At 31.9% G+C, this 14,866-nt stretch overlaps 1 protein-coding gene across 1 annotated transcript in view; it reads left to right on the top strand.

Annotated features, from left to right (window-relative positions):
- Positions 1-819: 819 nt before the first annotated feature.
- Positions 820-14,866, top strand: part of LOC123665610 (putative transcription factor SOX-15) — a 115,048-nt gene continuing 101,001 nt past the window's right edge. The window contains exon 1 of the mRNA XM_045599889.1: positions 820-896. Coding sequence (XP_045455845.1) covers positions 820-896 — 77 coding nt within the window. The remainder of the gene's footprint in view (positions 897-14,866) is intronic.

Below are 14,866 nucleotides of genomic sequence, written 5' to 3'. Positions count from 1 at the left end.
AACATCAATCATTTTAATAAAAGCTTATTTTTTAATTCATAATTCTACTATTAGTTTGACTATGACTAAACATATCGAGTCTATGTGTAAGAATCTTATATAATATGTATTTACATTTGAGTTAGTTAACATTCAACAAAATAAAAAAATAGCACGGCCTAATATGTATAATGTACCTAAGAGTAGATTTTGTTAAAATTCTAGCTATAAAATAATAAAGAGTTAGGAAAAATCTTTACTGATTTATATTCTGTACTAACATAAAAAAAGCCTGTAAAATGTCACTGTTTGGTAACGTTAAGCGACTGACGACTGCACGTGCTCTTCGAGAGACATTGCGGTGATCCATAACTATACCCAAAACAAAAACAAATGTTTTTATAAACACTAAGATATGTTTCAAACGGGAATCGAAACATTTTTGGTATTTTCACCACACCACAGTGGTTGTTATACTCTATCAGACCAATGTTATTTATTTTTTTTACTACAACCACTAATTAATTAAAAAAGGATTTAAAAAAACAAGGTTAACTACATTTAAATAAAAATCAAATAATTAAGCAGTTACTAGTCTTAAAAACGATTTTTTTCCTTGACTTTATATATCTGACGTTTTTTTCTATTTACTTAAATTTACTTTGAATATTTATTACAGCTATGGTTTTTATTACAGGTAAGGGACAAGGACAAAACGAATACTAGTGATGTGACGTACATAATGTGGTGTCGCGTCACTCAGACGCAACGGACTGTTGAACTAGTGAAGTGCAATTGAGGAAAATATCGATAGTCCATAAAATCGTGAATAAATAACGAATGAATACACTCATGCTGACGACAGGTACGGTGGAAGATCAGCCCATGGACGGCAATATGCCTTTTTCTTCTTACAAGTAAGTAAACTTTTAAAATTAATATTTCATTTAGTTGTTTGAATGTTTTCGAAATTCATCACAATTTTGTGATTTTTTATTTCATAAAATTTTTGATGATTAAAAGTCACTCCATTAAATTACCAACTATTTCCTTACTAGCAGTAATTTTCTTCCATAAAACACATTGCCTCTTTCCCTTAAACATGTATAAGAAATTAAACAGAACATACTAACACATCTAAATCCATATTGGACCTGATTAAGATAACCCAAATTATAATGATCGTGGACGAAAAAACAATATCTGCTTTTACATATAATATTATTAATTGATAGAATGCCTTGTTTTTCGGCAAAGTCCATGTAAAGTCATCATATCCATAAGTGACATTACCGTATGGTCGAATGAAGACATTACGAAAATGCGCAGACAAGAACTTTTGTTTAATCGATGCAGAATTCGAATGATTACTTATACTTGGAAATCGCGTTCGGATTTCGATTCGTAATTAACATCACTATCCGAATTAATTAATCGGGTTTTAATTAATTATAATGGTAAGTAGTCGCAATTTTTTTCATCAATTAGTAAGCTTAACAGTCCTAGATCTATTTTTCCGTACGTAGAAATTTGATTCTTATATTTCCTTTCTGTAAACCATCATAGTTTTTGCGCCTTCTGAAATTTGATGTCCAGGATGAGGCCCCGGTTTCTCCCCTAAATCTTTAGTTTTTTCATTTTAAATACTGTTATATCCATGTGTTCACATAATATAATAAGTGAAATCGCTTTCCACGTTTCATCTTCTCAATTCCTGATAAACGAAATTACTTTTTAGTCTTGAATTGTTGTCTTAATAATACTGATGTTATTTTATTAATTGTAATAAATTCTGGTTTACATCCGGCATTCATTTTTTGTTGCAATAAAGTAATTTGCGAAATATTTGACGTCTGCGAAATATTTTAGGTACCGTAAGATAATTACTCAAGAAAAACTTCTGCAGTTTTAATATTAAATAACTGTTAAAAAATATATTTCTGCAAGCTACAAACTTTAGCTTGCGTAGTTCTTATTTTGTAGGGATTTTTTAATCAATTAAATACTTAAATGTTTTTCAAATTTTATATTACATTTTTATTATATATAGCATATTGTAACAATAGTAACAAAACTTTCAACCATTTTGAGAAAAAACTAATTTTCAAAACTGAAAAGATATTAATCTAAACGTAAATGTTTTCTCAAAAATTTGTATTCATTTATTCAACGGCTTGCACTATGTCCCGATATATCAGTCAACCAGTCTCCCTTAGCTCTTGTATATGGGTAAAAAACTACGAAATTGACTTTAAAAATTCCTTTAGTCAGTTATAGTATTATAATAACAGTAACATTTCCTTAAAATTGTACATCAAGAGGCAATAATAGCTCCTTTAAGATTTAAATCGTTCGCAAGGGAACTTTATTTGCGGTTTGACAGTAAATACATTTTATAGCCAACTGCTTATAGCTGTTCACGGTCGGTACAAAATGAGCTCAGACACATAAACACTCATTCAAAGGTCAGGAAATTCGTTCAGTAATGCAAATGTATCAATTAATTTAGCGATTTCGAGTAAATAAACACAGAGCAATTACGGACGGTAAAAAGCCGTTGACCAATGAATTCGTCAGGCGGTTACAGTCCTCAATCGGGCACCTTTCATTTTAAAAAAGAACCATACGCCATTTCATGTCAATTTTTGAATAATTCATCGTGCGAATGCGCGAGCGCATCGATTGATGCAAGCAAAAAACGCGCGCTCGCTAATCTTCGCCGTCTTTCGCGTCGCTTCGGCCTTCCTCGGAACTCAGTGCTGCCAACCGAAGCATTTATTATTCAACTAGTTTTTGCAGTCACGCTGAGCAAGGACATAACCGGGAATGCATTTATTTGATAAATGATGTTTTTTTTCTTAGAAACCAAAGCACAGGTTTTTTCATATAATTTTTCGGTGTCAAAATTGAAAGGTTATTTTTTGTTGTAATCTGTTGGAATCATTCACGTAGATTCAATTTAAAAAATGTTGTTAATATAATCTATGTTTTGACTTTTCAATTTTTTAATGAAACGTCGAATTATTTTAATGATTTATGCCACTGTTCGGTGCAATTTCTATTTTGGGTACTCAAAACATCTTAATTGATGCATTTGTATTGTAGATAAAGATCGGGCGTGCGCTGGTATCTCTTAATGATTCCTTTAATAGCTCAGAGGGGTTTTTGTCGAATTATCTTCTAGCATAGATATGGTAAGATATTATTAATGATCGGTAATTAATTTAATACTAAATTCATTGTCCCTTGCCGTTAAGCCAATTACATGTATCGTTATGATGCTTGGAGTTCAGAAAAAAATATAGTATTCGAATTTCCGAGCGTTCATCCCCCGCGCCCGCACGTCCGCCGCGCCTCGACGCCGCGTCTCGACTGTACGTGATTGGTTTATTAATTAGGCGAATCATCGTCGGGTTCCATTTTTAAAAATAGGCGGGATTCTTGCCGTGCGACTTTTCTTTTTAATTTTGGCCGACGTTGCACGCAATTAGAGTTGCCAGGATTGTTTTTGTCTTAATTCCGTTTCTGACGATAAAAGTCATTATAAAATCTGTTTAACATAAGCTAATTAACAAAACAATCTTTGACTAGTTTGATCGCAAGAGTAAGGAACTTTCTAAGCATGGACATCATTCAACAAATTAATTTAGACTTTATAGGGTAATAATGGTAGTTTATCCTTATCTTGTCATTAAAATTGAAATTTGATAGGTATTTCTTGTTTGAATCGTGTACCCTATTCGGTATGCTGATTTACATCGGTTATAATTTTAAAAAATGTGTACTCTAAATAATGTAGTGAATAGTTATCACTTTAACTCGATGCATTAGTTCGAATCATTCATTCGAAATTTCTTGAATTAAGAAATAAAAAAAACAAATGTACCTACTGATAAATAATTTATTAAAAGTAATATTACCTAAAACTTGAACGCATATAATAAAACTTCGATTAAAAAGTTAACATTCGAAAAATCGAACGAACGAAGTGAGGTCAACGGAAAAATAATATAAAAAGTCGTGTTCGCGGTCCGTCTGGAGTTATGTCTCTTGGTGGATACCGTTAGGATGCCTGCGGGGCCTAAAATAAGATGAAAAAAAAAAAACCGAAAACTATTCCAATTGCCAGCGTACGGAATGCGTTTTGTCTGCCATAAAGTTTGGCTCACTTTTTCTAAACGTGCTCGAACATTAGAGTTTACACTTCAAAAACCATTGATGGAGATTGCAGAAATATCTAACAATAAACGGAGGATTTTGTTTCACTAAAACACTGTTTAGTTGTGTTTGCCCGTATTCTTTATTCTAGCTAGTTTCATTTTAAGAGCTTTGAAAATGTCATGCAAGTTTTACAATGCTGAAATCAGTTATGTTTTTATGAAGTTATTACATTCTTCTTTAACCTACTACAACTTCTTCACGCACAGTTTGACTCTTAAGCTATTGCATTTTACTTGTAAGCAATATCTTATTATTTCAGGCCATAATAACGTTTATAAAGCATAAATGTAACTTAAAAAATGCCCAGGAGATTACTATACTAAGTAGGTATTTTCATTTTCGATGTTGCAAGTTTATTTCGTTAACTCAGTGTGTATAAGGTAAATACAGTGTAATATGTATAAGGTTCAAAGACTTGTGTAAACTAAGTGCTTAAAAATGGCAATACATAGCACTGGTGAACATATTGCATTGAATTATAAAGGTTGTTAACCTCCCACAGCTGGGCAAAGTCCTTAAGTCTCAACGCTTCACTTCTGATGTCGATATAGGTTATAATTTCTCACGATACCTGTTATTCGTAGCTTTTGGAATAGCATTTAAAATTTAGCGTTGCCAGTTCAGTACACACACACACACACACACACACACACACACACACATACACACACATACACACACACACGAACACACACACACACCCACAAACACAGACACACACGTACCCATCATCATCATCATCATTTCAGCTTATCGCAGTCCACTGCTGGACATAGGCCTCCACAAGTTCGCACCAAAAATGGCATGAACTCATGTGTGTTGCCCATAGTCACCACGTTGGGCAGGCGGGTACACATACCCATGAATGTTAACAAACACGGCGAAAGTTACTGAAAATTGATTTAACACAAAAGTTTATGCTTTTTTTTAAAACATCGACGTTACATAGGCAGCGATTGCTTGGTCTAAAGGTTAATGTCCCTATGTTTTCTGCAATTTGATATTTTAAATAAAAAATAATAGTATAAATAGTTAAGAAACATAAGTATATCAATATAAGGGCAAGCAAGAAAACATTTCGAATCGAGGCAGACAAGTCGGCTGACCGCTACTAAGTAAGACGGGACATAAATTCTTCAAAGGCTAAACAAAATAAAAAATCAGAAAAACCCTTTAAGAGAGCTACCGAACTATAATTTATGGGCGGCCCAACGGCCATCGGTTGAATAAAAAAACGGTTTGGAGACGCAAAACGGTGAAATTGGAAATAATTTCGCGATAACATCGTTGCCTGGTAACTTTCAATTTTGCGTTTGCAAACTTTTTTTCGTTTTGCATTTTTTTTTGTATTTTTTTTTTCGTTTCAGCTCGTAAGTTATGGGACACGCTGTCGGTATTAGTTGTAAATTTCTTAAGCTGAAAAATATACGTTTCATAATTCGAATGTTTGCATAGTTGACATTTTATTGAAGGTATTTGTATACCTTCAATAATGGTGACAAAAGCATTTTAATTTTTAACAGTAAAAACTATTTACCTATAATTATACATTTTTAAGAGACGTTTATGTGAGGTAATTAAGCGTTAGTTATTATATTAAAATAAAGTTATTGGTTATTTCATTATAAACTATGAATAAACTTATAATAATTTTAATTTTTAAAAATTAAAAAAGAATATAAAATAAATAGTATATTAATATTTATATAACTTCAAGATTACTTTGCAATACCAGTCAATATTGACCATATATTAAGCACAACGCTCCAAAACAAAACGAACAGCAAATAATAATTTAGAAGATTAATTCGACTTTACATTATCTGTACTAATTAGATTTAAGTTTAAGGCTTTATTTGTTATTAATTTTTTTTTAATATATATATTATAACTTAAGCACAATTAGCTTGATATGATTAAAAAAAAATCTACCCAACCCATTTGACATTATATCGATAAACGTTGAAACTAGGTTTTTTATTATTTAATGGGTATTTATTGTCTATTCACATTTTAAAAAATTATACATGTCAGTATCAAAAATGGCGCGAACATATGTTCAATAATTTAATTTTTGATCCTCAGATGACATTTACTAAGTAACTTAATATGTTTAATTAACACAGCTAAAAGGCATATACCGAAGAATAGAAATTTAATAATTTTGATATAAAACAATAACTTGATATAAGACTGATGATACGCGCTAATGATAAAACAACACGAGAAAACGTGTTTCAAGTAACAGCTACAGTTTCAAAACAACTGTCCTAGATCATAGATAAGATCGGAGCATCCTGCGTTCAAATAGATAAATAATTCATACTTAACGCGGCAGATGTATATTAAAGCAACTATTTTAATTGCCATTATTTCTTATACTTCTGTAGACTAGAAATATCTATGATATTGAAGAAGTACTATGTGTTAAAGTTAAACTTAGTAAATACTGTGTTTATATTTTATAGAGATCCAAAAAAATATATCGCCAGACTTATCTAAACTCTATTAGTGAGACATAAGGCGTATCGTCTATTATAAAATTAATTTAAAAATAAAAGAGTTCCCCATTCATTATTGTCAAGTTTTATCAATTTGTCAATAATTTTGTCGAATAAAAAAATTCTTCCCAAAAAAAACGTAAATTTAATTATTTATATTTTATTGACAGGATCCTTAACCTTTCCTAATAAGTTATGAAATTTAAATAAAAATTATAGATCCAATTCGCTATTCCTTCTAAAGCTGTTTCCGTTTTATCAGGCAAGTCCAATAGTCATAAACGTTCAATCGCCAGCTATTAGAACCCACCTACCAGTCTATTCAAGGCAATATTTTAGCACTATGTCACATTAATTTATCACAACAGTAGCTAAGGATCGTAATGAGTTTTCGATGTTAAGTATCTGCGACACGGTTCCACTTCCAGTTTATTGAAAAAATGAAAAAACGTAATTTAAAGTTGGATCTGATCGATATTATAGCTTTCTTTATTATTGATATTGTCCTTATCGAGCTTTGACTGGTTATTTAAAATGAAATATTAATATCACGGTCGACTAACATTTACATTTTAACATGGTTGGTTACTATATAAAAAAAAAAAAAAATTAATGAAACGTCGAGAATTAGCGTCGAGAATATTTGATCGAAGATATATCAGCAAGAAATCTGTTCACGTAAGGTTGAGCCAAAAAAAAGTTATAGTTATACATAAAATACAGCAAGTACATTGTTGTTTTCTGTTAATAGGAAAATATGTTCTTTACTATTTTTCAAGCTATTTTACCAAAACAATCATTTCGACGTCTTAGCATCGATTGACAGCCAATTTTAGGATTATTATTTCCATTTATCCGCTACCACCTTGAAACTTAAAAAGCCGACCGGTGGCGGGATAACCATCCAACTGCTGGCTTTGAAATAGACAGGCCGAAGACGGGCAGCAGCGTCTTCGGTGCGACAAAGTCAGCCCTGCGGTCACCAACCCGCCTGCCCAGCGTGGTGGCTATGGGCAAAACACATGAGTTAACGTTATTTTTGGCGTAAATTTGTGGAGGCCTATGTCCAACAGTGGACTGTATAGGCTGTAATGATTTCCATTTATCAGAAAATAGATCTTAATATAATATTAAGATTATTCTTGTAACTTTATCAAACGCATTTATATGAAATGTAACATACAAACGTGATTCGCGTATATACTCGTAATTATTGTCGATCTGATGATTCCTGTAATTGCGTAAATAAAAAACGTATTGTCGACGAATACGACGCAATTTTTTATATGATCCTATAATTATTTTTATAGTAGCGTTAAGCTGTCATAATGTGATAATAAAACATAACTCGAACATCCTCTTTGTATTGGAGTCAACAATTTATTGTTATGAACAATTTGTGTGTGTTTCATACTTAATATTTTAGTATGTATTATAAATTGTAAAAATATTAGATTTTTTGCGGTCGATACAGCTATTAAAGTCTTAATTTTCAGTTCATGCAAAGGTTGTTTGAGAGAAATTGCTTTATGCGATAAAGCCACCTTTTGTACATTTTCTTGTTTCAGTAATTTTTTTTTCATGCACAATAAAGGCTAACTATTGTACTTACACTATTGTATTCATATTAATTGTAGATAGATATATGGCGTAGATATAAGATGTTGTAAAAGAGAATTAATTAAAACCATCGTAGAAGTACAGCTCGTTTGTTAGGTAATACGTTATCAGTGCATACTTATCATTATCACTGCAAGTGCGTCGTCCTTCCACGCCCGATAAGAAGATTTGCAATATATTAAAGGTAGTGTTAATCATCTAAAACGCACGTGTGCATTTTATGTTTTTGATGCAATTTTAATTACTTTGTCATTACCACACACACACACACAGACACACACACATGTATCTACATACACAATTACAAATATTAGCACTCATTCATCAATAACCTTTTTTTTGACGTTCTTTTATATGTTTATAAAGAAGAATAAAATTTCTATTAAGCACGTATTAGCAAACATTTTCTTTGTTGCCTTTCAGGACATTTAAAAGTTGTTACAGTACAACTCAGTTCTTGTAAGATAACTTCAAACTGTAAACGAATTTATTTGATTTTTATTAAAATTCGATTTTATTTTTCTATGTGCTTGGCTGTACAAAAATTTATAAAATTAGCTGTTATGGATATATGCTACTAACAATTTCAACATTTTATTAGTGTGATACTTCGTCATCTTCTACTCGAAACTTTTTAAAAAGTTTTGCTGTAAAAGATTCTTCAAAAGAACTGTATATTGGAGATTATATGGAGTGGAATATTTCAAATGGAATAACAGAACAGTTTCTCAAAAGGTTGAGAAATGGCTCGCAATGCGCGATGTTGCAGCCATTGATAGGTCGGTCAATGTTTACCAAGTCGGATTATATGCTTGTTTTTCATCATAGTGATACAAAAAAAAACGAGTGAACTTTAGACCACACGACTGAAGTAAAACTTTTTAAGCTCCATTTAAATTATATTTCCCTCTCAAATTTCGTTCGCCTCAGCCGATCACACTTTTCGTAACGCTCGTCACGCATTCACCAGCTTCCTCCCCAAGTTAAGCGTATATAAAGAAGTTTTATTTAAAAAAAACTAAAATGTTAATAAAGTAACAACAAGTAACTTCGCTAAAATCTTGCAACCATTACACCTTGTTACATTCCACGTAACGTGGTCGTATTCATACTGAGAAATTATTGTTTTCTCTCAGCTCGATGTTGATGATAGTTGACAATGCCTTGTTTCCACGGCGGTGCTTATTTTTAGTTGCGCGAATGTTTCGTGTTTTAACATGTCGGCTTGTAAATATTTAGGGTCAAGTTGGGGTGCTAATATGGAGATCGAATAGTATGCTTTTAATTAAATATTAATATTTTATACTTTTACGTTCAAAGTATGTGGCTTCGGTTCCACTCCTATGAAATACAATGAAATGTAGTATAGCCAACTTATTTTAAGTATTTTAATTTAAAACTGATTTTTTAATTTTTTTTTTTCGATTTGTGCGTTTCATTTACTTTTTGATAAGAGTTTGGAAGAGCGTTCCAGAAGATACTAAGATCAGCGTATTTAAACAAACAAATTAATAAGTAACAGTTTCATCTAAATATCACCATCACCATCAACATACGAGAGTAACAAGAAATATAAAGTAATTCTTACTACTAAATATATATTATTCGTATATTTCCTAAATAAAACGATTGATGAAACGCTGCTAAATTTACAGTACATTGTTGCTTATCATCCAATCTTGTACTTGTATAAATGTGTACGTTGTATACGTATTTTTATGTATAAAAGACGTCCATTTTCATAATTATATAAAATTTAATTACCTCATTAAAAATATTAAAAAGGTTGCCTGGAAGAGATCGCTATAAGCGATAAGGCCGCCTTTGTATACATTATTTGTTTTTGTATCTAATCTTTCTAAAATGTATCTTCTTTTTTGTGTGTGCAAATAAAAAATAAAAAAAAAAAATAAGTAGTCTGTTTGAATGCTTAAAATTAAAATAGGTACTCATTTGAAAGGGAAATGTACACAAGTACACAAAGCCGGTTTATTCAGTAAATTAGTCTTAAACTAAACCAATGTAGACATGCGCCGGCGCTGATAACGTATCTGATAAGCGATCTTTATCGGATGCAGCGGAGCGCGCAGTCAACAGAAATACCTTTTGATATTATTCTAATAACAGTATTTTTAGGCGCCTAAACACCATCAGTTGCGGGCTAAATTCCCGCTCGGGATGGATTATATGCTTTTGTTCAAACCTGTACCTCATGTAATAAGTTATATAAATCGAATTATAACCTTTTTTAAATTTTAATGTGGGCAATATCAAAAAATTTGGGACAAAAATAGCGAATTTTTTGGACTAATTCACGTTCTTATATCTGCTATAGTTATGGATTTTTTTTTACAAATTGATATAACTCTTGAATATCCATATTTGTCAAGTTGTCCCCCCCTTCATCAGTAATAAATCACTTGAAGTATCCAACAATATTTTTCGTATTTATGATTTAAGTTCGAGTATATTGAATTTAACATTTAATTTTCAGTGCATTTTTATATCCTTTTAAACCAAAAACTTTCGTAAACTGGTAAAATTCAGGTAAATTATGTGAATAGGCGAGTAATAACAAAAAAAAAAGTCTAAAGAGCCTTATATCTCTTTATGTTTTGTTTGCAGATTTCCTTAAGATGATTTTTTTGAGTTTATATAAAGACAAGTTATAGGTGTAAAGTACAAATTTCATTTATCACGTACAACACTTCATAATTGCTATAAAAAATACAACCCAAAAGTTTTTTCGTAAACCACCTTTAAAAAGAAAAATTTACCAAATTAACTTAAAAGTATATTGAAAGAGAGTGTTTTAATCTACAAAGGAAGATATTCTAATCAATTCTTGCCCACTTAGTTCACGAACAAGAATTTCTTTTGAACTTGTATCACTTAAAACGACTTGTATCACTTGTCACAGGAAGCATAGAAATATTTCTTCCTGGTCTGGTTTTCTGCTTTTGTGGGACTCCCAGCGTGCCCGAAAAGTACGCTAAGCTGTCGGTCCCGGTAGTTATTCACATCACATTAATCGTTACTTACAGTAGGGAAAATATCCGCCAACCCGTAGTGGAGCATGGTGGACTGAGCTCCGAAACTTTGAGACCTATGCCCAGTAATGGGATGTTACAGACTGAATCAATCAATCATGAGTATATTTTAGCAGCTTAAGCAGTTTAAGCGCTTTGAATGCTTGAAAACTAACAACATCATTACATAGTATAAATCAAAGTCGCTTCCCGCTGTCTGTATGCTTAGATATTTAAATCTACGCAACGGATTTTGATGGGGTTTTCTTTAGTAAATAGAAGGATTCCAGAGGATGGTATAAGACATGCATAATTTAAGTAGAAGAATACTAATAGTTTCAGACGTTTCTAATGTGATGTCGTAAATAAACACATCTTTTGCGCATATATTATATATTATATTTATTTTATATTTAGTATCAGCATTGCAACCGTGCGAAACCGAGGCGGTTCGCTGGTTTAAAAATAAATAAACAAATAAAAACACATTTAAAGTAGGAACAGTAAATTTTTTGCGTAATCGATTGAGCCAAAAATTAATCATTCATTTATTAAATAACTGCTCGTCTCAGTTTTACCTGCGTAATTTTTCCCATCCCATGGAAATCTATACTTGTCTGACTTACTTTTAAAATTTATTTTACAGCTTTGACTTTCATAACAAAGACATTGTGCGAGCCTGAAATACTGATCCTGAAGTATGAAACCAAGGCTGTATAACGAACTAGGCTATAAAATATCTGACTATGACTTGTTAAATGGCAACTAAAAAGGGTTCACCTTAAAATAAGTTTAATCATTTAGGAGAATCTCGTTGAAGTGATAAGACTGACTGCATTTTTCAATTTTTGAATATTGCATTTTTTTAATTTTGAAATGTTCAATAAAAAGCATTGCATTTATAAAGTTTTAAAGTTAAGAGTGACTTCATCTGTGTACTTATTATGTTAAAATTTATTTATTTACAATTTATTGTACACCACAATTTGCCAATACAAAATAATAATAATAATACAGACAACTTATGAATGTGTAGTACAAGAGGTGGTCTTATGGCTAGTTAGCCATTTCTTCCAGACAACCCGAAAATTTATTCTATGTTAAATGGAAAAAAATGTATAACTCGCTGTAATTATATTTCACTGAGGTGGTAATATGGAGATCGAATAGTATTTTTTAGTTAAATATTCATAATATAATTAACTGAGGTCAGGTACAGCAGGAAATTTCTTGCTCAAAATTTAGACCAGACCGACTGGGGAAGTACCTAGATCATACAGAAGATTACAGCTAAATAATACTGCTTTCAAGCAGTGTTTTATTCCTGTGGTGAGTAAGGTGACTTGAGCTCCTGGGGGGGAATGGGGGTAGGGTCGGCAAGGCGCTTGCGATGGTTCTGGTGTTGTAGAGGTCTATAGGCTACGGTAATCGCTTACCATCAGGTGAGCCGTACGCTTGTTTGCCGACCTAGTTGTATAAAAAAACCTATAATGCTTTTAAAAATCGTTATTTCGTATATTTTTTAATAATTTTATTTAATAAAAAATTACATTAATTATTGACTCAGATTAAGATCAAGTACTATAACTTTACTAAGAGAAATAAAACGAAGACTTAATTTGAATGCATCTAAAAGTCTATTAGCGATATGCACACAACAGACTTTTATCATTTTATTTATGAAATAAAAAAAAAATTGTAATCATTGTCAATTAAATAATTCATCAATGATTCATATTCCCATCTCGTTTCGTGAAATCGAAATCTTCGGAAGTAGGAAACGGTCATCAAATCGATTGTGAGAGAAGCATGTATCGTTCTTAGTTTGAACGCTGACGACGCGCCGTTTACAATGGGTATTGTCTTGTGATATTTGAAAATATTCGTCACATCATCTCGATGTTGCGATTTTAATATAGATTTTTTGTTTACGTCAGTCGAAATTAATTATCGCTTTTTTAATGTTATCAATGATGTCGATTTCTCATCGACTATGTTCTATATTGCTTTGTTGTTAGTAATTAAATAAGGAATCGAAAAAGGATTTTTTGAAGTCAAACTTCTTTACTCATGCTTGACTTGGGGAGTAAACTGATGAACGCTTGACGAGTGCGTTACGAAAAATGTGATCGGGAGAGGCGAATGGAGCAAGAGAGAGAGATGCGAGCACATGTTTTCTTTCTCTCTTTCTCTTATAGCCGTCTCGTATCTAAGACACAGGGCAGACCTATTGTGAGGGCCTATTGCTATGGAAATTTTACTTCAGTCGTTTGGTCTAAAGCACAGCTTCGTTTTTTTATTAATGAGAGCAAGTCATAACTTATAGATTGTTATAATTTACGAATTTTGTAATTACAAATATATTAAATAAAAAAAGTAGAAAATGTATTAACATTTTTACGTTTTGGTCTGTTACTTTATTTTTATGTTAGAACAAGTGAAATTTTTGTTTTATTTTGTCGAATGAGCGCCGTTTTATATTACGGATAAATATATATTCAAAAAACTTTGTTGTAAATTCGATTTTTATTTTATTTTATTGTCAATATATTTCCTGCTGTACCCTAACTCTATAACACCTAGTAAAAAGTTTAGTGAAGTTTGTACCATTGGCAGGAAAAATTCCTTTCACTCAACAGCAGAACTTTTAACGACTATAAAATATCAATAATTTCTAGATTATTTGAAAAAAAAAATACTATTTCTTATATATCACGCATGTTTTATTATGTAAAAAATAATATTTTAATTATAATAGTGTTGTTACCATTAGTTAACATAAACATGTTTCTATGTTTTTTTTAATTATTTGTTTAGAGAGTGCGGAATGCGTTTTCTAATGAATCGTTGCGATTGTACGCTTATTTATATTTACACAAGAATAGAGAAAAACAATGGAATCTTGAATGATAAACTGTTTATCTGTTAGTTGTAAATAAAAATATCGTTCACAGAAGCACGTGTAGATGTATGTCATAAGCATCGACGTACGTCTAATAAATAAATAAATAAATAAATAACAATAAATTCTTTATTTGGACCAAATACTTTACAATTTCTTAACCCGCCAAACTGCGCCGACAGTTTATCGGCTTGAAACCACATAGAAGTATTGCTTTAACTTTAAAGAAAAATGCAAGTACTGTGTGACTACGGTACTAAAGAATACGTATAGCCACACCCTCTCTTCCCGTGGGTATCGTAAGAGGCGTCTAAGGGATAACACAGTTCCGCTACCACCTTGGAACTTAAAAAGCCGACCGGTGGCGGGATAACCATCCAACTGCTGGCTTTAAAATACACAGGCCGAAGACGGGCAGCAGCGTCTTCGGTGCGACAAAGCCAGCCCTGGGGTCACCAACCCGCCTGCCCAGCGTGGTGACTATGGGCAAAACACATGAGTTCACGTTGTTTTTGGCGTGAACTTGTGGAGGTCTATGTCCAGCAGTGGACTGTATAGGCTGTAACGAAAAGAAAAATGCAAGGCTCACAATACAATATTTCTCATGATGATAC

This window comes from Melitaea cinxia, chromosome 24 (genome assembly GCF_905220565.1).
Source record: "Melitaea cinxia chromosome 24, ilMelCinx1.1, whole genome shotgun sequence".
In the NCBI taxonomy this organism is placed as follows: Eukaryota; Metazoa; Arthropoda; class Insecta; order Lepidoptera; family Nymphalidae; genus Melitaea; species Melitaea cinxia.
This window is presented reverse-complemented; position numbering and strand designations above follow the sequence as displayed.